The sequence below is a fragment of the Chelon labrosus genome (assembly GCF_963514085.1).
Source record: "Chelon labrosus genome assembly, chromosome: 15".
Classification (NCBI taxonomy): domain Eukaryota; kingdom Metazoa; phylum Chordata; class Actinopteri; order Mugiliformes; family Mugilidae; genus Chelon; species Chelon labrosus.
The window spans coordinates 28,746,736-28,754,142 of record NC_140348.1 but is presented as its reverse complement, the minus strand read 5'-3'; the positions used below and the strand labels follow the sequence as shown (position 1 = coordinate 28,754,142).

General features: G+C 48.0%; 3 protein-coding genes across 3 annotated transcripts in view; 1 reads left to right on the top strand and 2 right to left on the bottom strand.

Moving 5' to 3' along the window:
• LOC311500291 (lysophosphatidylserine lipase ABHD12-like) overlaps positions 1-2,470 on the bottom strand; it is a gene marked incomplete at its 3' end in the record, with an annotated part of 14,671 nt that extends 12,201 nt beyond the window's left edge. Inside the window, exon 1 of the mRNA XM_084561596.1 lies at positions 1,772-2,470. Within this exon, the coding sequence (XP_084417722.1) occupies positions 1,772-1,932 (161 nt within the window). The 5' untranslated portion in view covers positions 1,933-2,470. The remainder of the gene's footprint in view (positions 1-1,771) is intronic.
• The window catches only part of LOC311500696 (lysophosphatidylserine lipase ABHD12-like), a 27,573-nt gene extending 24,172 nt beyond the window's left edge, over positions 1-3,401 (bottom strand). The window contains exon 1 of the mRNA XM_084562245.1: positions 3,275-3,401. The gene's annotated coding sequence lies outside the window, so the exon portion shown is untranslated. The remainder of the gene's footprint in view (positions 1-3,274) is intronic.
• A 54-nt stretch (positions 3,402-3,455) lies between these two features.
• gins1 (GINS complex subunit 1 (Psf1 homolog)) lies at positions 3,456-5,375 on the top strand. Its single transcript, XM_084562246.1, has 7 exons — positions 3,456-3,635; positions 4,067-4,131; positions 4,267-4,365; positions 4,639-4,729; positions 4,806-4,922; positions 5,004-5,078; positions 5,242-5,375. The coding sequence occupies exons 1-7, from the start codon at positions 3,561-3,563 to the stop codon at positions 5,308-5,310; spliced, it is 591 nt and encodes a 196-aa protein (XP_084418372.1). The 5' UTR covers positions 3,456-3,560; the 3' UTR covers positions 5,311-5,375.
• Positions 5,376-7,407: the final 2,032 nt, after the last annotated feature.

Sequence of the window (7,407 nt, the reverse complement as noted above, 5' to 3'; positions counted from 1 at the left end):
TTACGCAATTTGGGGCTTCAGCACAAGACGGACATTACATACGAGCATCATGGAGGTATTTGGATGTTTTTTTGTGTGTGTTTTTTTACGAAGAGCTCTGGTGTCCCTTTACAACCGTTGCATTGAAATGCACTGCTACACCAAGACCCCCTGTAACTCAGAGAAGGGACGGAGGACTCTGAAACTTCTTCCAGCCCTTAGTCAACATGAGGGTGAGTAGATAATGAGCGAAATATCATTCTAGGGTGAACTATCCCTTTAAAGGGAGGTTTTCTTGCCACCGTCTCCTTCAGGCTTGCTCTGGGGGTTTCAGGCCGGATGTAAAGCGTCTTGAGACGATTTGTTTTGTTATTGACGCTATAGAAATAAAACTGAACTGAATAGCTGGCTAGCTACGTTAGCTCTGTGTGGAGTTAGCATCTGGATTTAAATGTTGTAACTGGTGGAGGTGGAGCAGAGTTAATGGATCATCAGGACCTGGATCCAGATCTAGACGCAGACTGACCAACGTGAGGGTGAGGAGGAAGAGGAGGAGGAAGAGGAGGAGGAGGAGGAAGAGGAGGAGGTTCTCCAGCCTCAAGGTCAGTCAGGTGTTCTCTAGTTCTCTCCTCATCGTTCACTGACTTCCTGTCAGAGGAACAGAAACTCTAGACGTCCAGCTGCGTCCATCAGCTAGCATGCTAGCAGCATTAGCATTTAGAGCGGGTCAATAAAGGTTATTCAAACAAGATGGTGAGGTCAAAGGTCAAAGGTCAGAGGTCAGACGCTGACTCAGACCAACAGACTTCTTCTTTCAGATCAAACTCGTGACTCAAAGCTTTCGCATACATCAGCAGTGATGTCACTTCCTGTCACTTCCTGTCACTTCCTGTCAGCGCTGACTGAATCAAACCATAGATCGACCCTCCATGGCCACTTCATTAGATTAAGAATTAAGATTAAGATTAAGATTAAGTGTCTCTCGGCCAAGTATACTTGTGTATACAAGGAATTTGGTCTCTGCATTTATCCCATCCGTGAATTAGTGAACACACAAGCACACAGTGAGGTGAAGCACACACTAACCCGGAGCAGTGAGCTGCCATGCTACAGCGGCACTCGGGGAGCAGTGAGGGGTTAGGTGCCTTGCTCAAGGGAACTTCAGCCGCTTTCTACCGGTCGGGGGTTCGAACCGGCAACCCTCCGGTCACAAGCCCAAAGCGCTAACCAGTAAGCCACGGCTGCCCACACTGGTGAAGCCTGGTGATGATTGTGGAGGATGGAGTTAAACTGACTCATGTTCCAGCTACAGATCAACATCTCTGAGTTATTACTAGTGTACCTAATGAAGTGGCCAGTCTTCATGAGACACGCTCAGACTGCTGACCCAGAATGCATTGCAGCGTCCTCTGTGATGAGGGTTAGTGGAGACTGGTTTCTAGGAGCCTCAGAGGCGTCGGTGGAGCCTGGAGGACCGGTTCTGACCCGACACCTTAATCATGAGATCACAGGAGTCTGAGTTCAGTTCTCATTGATTCATCTGTGACTCCTCAGTCAGGAGGTAAAGGAGGAACCAATCAGACCGGCCGTCGGTCCCGGTGGAACCAATCAGACCGGTCGGTTCATGTGGATCAGAACTAAATGTAAAGACTCTCCTGACATTAATAACCTCATTTATTTATTTATATTATTTGTTCTGCATATTAAATATTTAATTTGAATTTGTTTTTTTATTATTATCATGTGGGTCCAATACTCCGGTACCGGTACCGGTTCTGGTTCCGGTTCTTACCTCCTGAACGGTTTCCCCATGTTGGGCTCCTCCCCCGGGCCCTGCCGGTCGTCCGCTGCCGGCCCCGGTGCTCTCCTGCCGGGACGCTGCTTCAGGTCCGTGTCGCCGTCCAGCTGAGTGCCGGTAGTCCCGCTGTCATGGGAGGTGCTCCGCCTTCGCATCACTGGAAACGTTAAGAAATAAAAAAATATGTTAACGGAACGAGAGCGACCGAATGACGAGCCGTTAGTCCGGGCCTGGCAGCCGGGAGGAGGCCGTGATCGTAGCGGGAGACGGAGCGCTGAGAGCCGGGAGGACGGAGCTCTGAGATCCGCAGAGAGCAGCTGATCCGCAGCCAGAGCTGCCGCAGCCAATCACAGGGCAGGTACACAACCACGTGGTCACACCGTGGTGCGTCCACGGCCTCTCGGGAGCGTCGGAGCAACGAACACCAAAACAAAACCTGATAATACCTGGAGCTGGGACACGGTGCTTTCAAGTGTGCCTCGTAAAATGAAGCATTTAAAACTGTGTCAACGCAATAAAACAGTAATATAATTAAATAAGACTGAAAACAAGTTTCAGTTTAACTTAGATGGATTACAGATTAAAATGTGACAATAAAAAGTACTCACACAAATATAAAGTCAGTGTTTAATCTAATCTGTTGGTTTTTTACTTTCTAAATGATTATAACTTGGTTTCTTCAAACGAGTGACGGAGAAACACCTCTTCAGATTCACTGGTGACTTTGTGCGTTAACATTTTAATTAAATTTAAGATTTAATTATAAAAACCCATTTATTCACATATATCACTAATTATAAAACCAGAAACTTTCACTGTTGTGTCCGGTCAGAAAGCAGTGGAGGCCTCATGGCCCCTTAAATGATGAATTACATTAATAATTAATTAATTAATTGGTTGTTAATATCTGATTCCAGTTTTTTAAACACTTTTCATGTCAGAACTTGTTTTTCCGGTTTATCTCGAAGGCAGCATTAGCCACAAACTTAGCACCTGTCCTGCTGTAGAGACGGAGAAACGCGCCCCCTGCTGGTCATGTGATGACACTAACGACTAGCTTGTGGCTTTGGGCCTAAAATATATTATATAATAATAATAAAAACCTAGAAAACCTAATTCATGTGTAGATTAACAACTGTAAATACCGAAACCTGAAACCTGGTGTCCGGTCAGACCTTAAACGCCTCAGCACTAATTCAAGAACCGCAGTTTCCAGTTGGGAGCTCGTCTTTCCGGTTGAACCGGAACGCAGCACTAGCTACAAGGTTAGCATCGAAGCTAATCTTCTTAACCGTGAAGCGACAAACCAGGCGGCAGTAACCGTCTTTCCGTGGCCACAGACCGGCTCCTGAGAGCGGCTCGTTCCGGTCTCCGGAGGTTTCTGTCGGTTTATTTCCCGCCGCTGTTCGTGAACTGAAGTCACACTGCGGGTTAAAACCTGTGAGATAACAGCGACGCACGGTCCGTTTACCGACACCAATAAAGCCTCCTCCTTACCGTAAAGGCCTCAAATAAAGAGACGTCGCCTCATTTCTAATCAGTCTTTAACAGTTTATACAGTTTATATGTTTTAAATCGTTTAAATGGTTTAAATGTTCCGCAGCTCGAGGCTCTGACTCTGTTTGTCCCTAAGCGGCTTCCGGAGATGGTACGTCACAGAGCCACGTGACCACAACACTGAATTTGCCGCGAACCTTCCGCCGTCAGTCAGAAGTTTTCATGGCGGATTAAATGTTTAATTTCTTATTTTCTGAGCGGTTTGTTGGAGTTTAACAGCGTCAGGATGTTTTGTGAGAAAGCCGTAGAGTTGATCAGGGAGCTGCACCGGATGAGCGACGGACAGCTGCCCGCTTTTAACGTGAGTACGCCCGCTGAACTGCTACCGTGTTCTGCGACTCTCCACCAACAACCTCCATTCAAAAAAGTTAGATTTTAAAGTTGGTTTGCGGTTAAAAACACAAACAGGCGACTTAGAAATATCAACAGCCAAAATTAGATAGATTAGAAAGTATATTATTCTTCGGCATATGTTAAATACACCCATCAGCGTTACTGTTAGAAATACGATGTGATTCATTGCAGTGATCTGTGTCGTAAAGACGGATTCATTCATATTCAGGTTTTCTTGGTGCGGGAAGATTTTCTGTGTGTGACGAATTTATCCGTCTGCTGTCCAAAGCTGACATATGTGTTGATTCATGCTGTCAGTCGGTAAAGGCTATAAATAACACGTGAACTTTAAATTGGTGATAACGTGAATGGAGTCTTGAATGTGGCTGCTGTTTCCAGGAGGACGGGCTGAGGCAGGTTCTGCAGGAGATGGAAGCTCTTTACGAACAGAACCAGAGCGACGTGTGAGTCCAGACAAACACTCCCTGAGCAACAGTTAAAGATCAGTCACGTGTCTCTGATTATTGATCAGAACAATTAATTAATAATAATTAATTAATTGATGGATGAGTGAGTCAGCTGTGTGTCCTGTGTTCCAGTAATGAGGCGAAGGCTGCAGGTCGTTCTGAGCTGATTCCCTCCATCAAACTCCGTCACTGCTGCTTGTTGAGGAACCAGCGCTGCCTCACTGCCTACCTGTGAGTTCACCTGGAGTCACGTGACCCCTGCCCCCCCCTCCCCTCCCCCTCTCCCCCCTCCCCTCTCCCCCCTCCCCTCTCCCCCCCTCCCCTCTCCCTCCTCTCCCTCCTCCCCCCATCCTCTCTCCTCCTCCCCCCTCCCCTCCTCTCCTCTCCTCCCCCCCTCCCCCTCCCCTCTCCTCCCCCCTCCCCCCCTCCCCCTCTCCCCCTCTCCCCTCCCCCCTCCCCTCTCCCCTCTTCTCCCCCCTCTCTGACTCTCAGGTTGTTTTCCAGGTACGACCGTCTGCTGAGGATCAGAGCTCTTCGTTGGGAGTACGGCAGCGTTCTTCCCGCCAACGTTCGCTTCCACATGTGTGCAGAGGAGGTCAGTGACATCACTTCCTGTTTGCCGTCAGCTTTTATTGTGACAGGTCAGTGTAGTACTTCCTGTGTGTGTGCAGCTGCAGTGGTTCGGCCGCTATAAGAAGTCTCTGGCGTCCTTCATGCGCTCTCTGGGTGGAGAGGAGGGTCTGGACATCACACAGGACACCAAGCCTCCCAAGAGTCTCTACATCCAGGTGAGACCGCCCACCTGTCCCTCACCTGTCCCACCTCTGACCTCACCCTGATGATGTCACCGTCTGGTCCTTGTTTTCCAGGTGAGGTGTTTAAAGGATCACGGAGAGTTTGAGATTGACGACGGTACAGTGATCCTGCTGAAGAAGAACAGCCAGGTGAGACCAGGAAGCAGCTCTTCTTCTTCTACTGTTTTAATCCTGGACAGCTCCTCCCTCTGTTCACTTCCTGTTCACTGTAGAAACATGTTGCCCTCACCATGTTAGCTTGTCGTTAGCGTGTTGTTAGCATGTTGTTAATGTTTCGTCTCTTCGTCCTCAGCACTTCCTGCCGCGGTGGAAATGTGAGCAGCTGATTCGTCAGGGCGTCCTGGAGCACGTGATGTCCTGAAAGGCACCGGCGGCCATTTTGAACTCTAATAATAAATAAATGTGTGATTTCTACAAGTTGTGTCGTTGAGGCTGTTTACATGTGAAATGATGTTTGATATCTGACAGTAAATAATAACTGATGTGTCTCACATACGAGGACAGGACAGTGGACATAAAGACACACCTGTGAAATGAAAACCAATGTGACACATCTCAGAGTAGAAAGATTAAAACTAAAGATGCAGAATAACCTCCTCAGCCTCTGGTTTGATCCCTGTGGATAAGAGTGGATCAGCTCATCTGTACTCTCAGCAGAGATGGTTCAGACCTGTCAGACTATCAGGGCTTCTCTTAGACTTGGATAAACTTTATTGATCCACAAGGGAAATTGCTTGGTTACAGTAGCTTAGTTGTACATAAAAAAAACACTCTTAACAACGTCAGAAAAAAAAAAAGAAAAGATTAAATTAAATAAAATAGAAATAAAAAATAAGAATAAAATCTAGTAAGATAAATAGAAATAGTATAAGCCAAAATGTACAAATTATCATATTGGCATATGAACAAATGTGCAAGAAACAGAGAAGGAAGAATATAAATTATATATACAGGGTAAGGTGTAAGGTGCAGTAGTGTCCATTAACATTAATAACATGGAGTTATCTGTCACAGAAAGGTGAGTTGTTGTACAGCTGGACAGAGAATGGTATGAAAGACGTCCTGTAGTGTTCAGTGTGGGAGCAGAGCTGGATCAGTCTGTTTGAGAATGAGCTCCGCTGCCCCTCAATTGTCTGGTGTAGTGGATGTGACGGATTGTCCACGATGGAGAGCAGTTTGTCCAGTGTCCTCCTGTCCCTCACTGAGACAAACGTCTCCAACTTACTGCCAATCACATGACCAGCCTTTCGGATCAATTTGTCGATCCTACTTATGTCCTTTTTGCTGGTGCTGCTCCCCCAACAAACCACAGCAAAGTACAGGGCACTGGCAACAACAGTCTGGTAGAACATCTCCAGCAACTTGCTGCATACGTTAAAAGATCTAAGCTTCCTCAGGAAGTAGAGTCTACTCAGTCCCTTCTTGTACACAGCATCACTGTTGTCCCTCCAGTCCAGTCTTCTGTTCATGTGGACTCCCAGGTACTTATAATGGTCCACTACTTCCACATCCAGGCCCTGGATGGTGATGGGCTCCACTGGTGTCCTCTTCCTCCTGAAGTCAATGACCAGCTCCTTGGTCTTGTCCACATTCAGGAGTAGGTGGTTTGTCTGGGACCACTCTACAAAGTCTCTGATCAGTGTCCTGTCCTCCACCTCCTGTCCATCTCTAATACACCCAACCACTGCAGAGTCATCAGAGAACTTTTGCAGGTGACAGGACCCAGAGCTGGACTGGAGATCAGAGGTGTAGAGAGTGAACAGAAATGGAGACAGGACAGTCCCCTGTGGTGCCCCCACATTACTGACAACAGTATCAGACAGGGAGCCCCCCAGCCGCACAAACTGGGGCCTGTCAGACAAGTAATCAGTAATCCAGGAGACAGTGGAGGAGCTGACACCCATCCTGAGCAGCTTCTCACTCATCAGAAAGGGCTGAATGGTGTTAAAAGCACTGGAGGAATCAAAGAACATGATCCTCACAGAGCCCTTCCCACCATCCAGGTGAGAGTGAGCACGGTGCAGCAGGTAGATGACAGCATCATCCACACCAACATGAGGCTGATACGCAAACTGAAGAGGGTCCAAGACAGGGGTCACCAGGGGTCTCAGCTGAGCCAGGACGAGTCTCTCCAGGACCTTCATGACATGTGACGTCAGTGCAACCGGTCTGAAGTCGTTGAGGCCAGATGGGATGGGCTTCTTGGGCACCGGCACTACACAGGATGTTTTCCACAGCACCGGTATCCTTTCCAGCTTCAGACTCAGGTTGAAGATGAAGTGCAGGATGCCAGACAGCTGTGAAGCGCAAGTCCTCAGGACCTGGGGGTTGACACGATCAGGGCCTGCTGTCTTGCCTTGTTTGACTCTCTCCAGCTGTCTTCTCACCTGGCCAGGCGTCACAGTCATAGGGCTGGTCTTCTCAGTGGGGGTGGGAGTAGGGGGGAAGGGATCAGTGG

Excerpts from the sequence above, each read along its gene's own strand:
- gins1 (XM_084562246.1), top strand. The coding sequence starts at position 3,561 with ATGTTTTGTGAGAAAGCCGTAGAGTTGATCAGGGAGCTGCACCGGATG. Across the intron at positions 3,636-4,066 it reads GACAGCTGCCCGCTTTTAAC|GAGGACGGGCTGAGGCAGGT; the intron begins GTGAGTACGCCC and ends TGCTGTTTCCAG. Across the intron at positions 4,366-4,638 it reads CGCTGCCTCACTGCCTACCT|GTACGACCGTCTGCTGAGGA; the intron begins GTGAGTTCACCT and ends GTTGTTTTCCAG.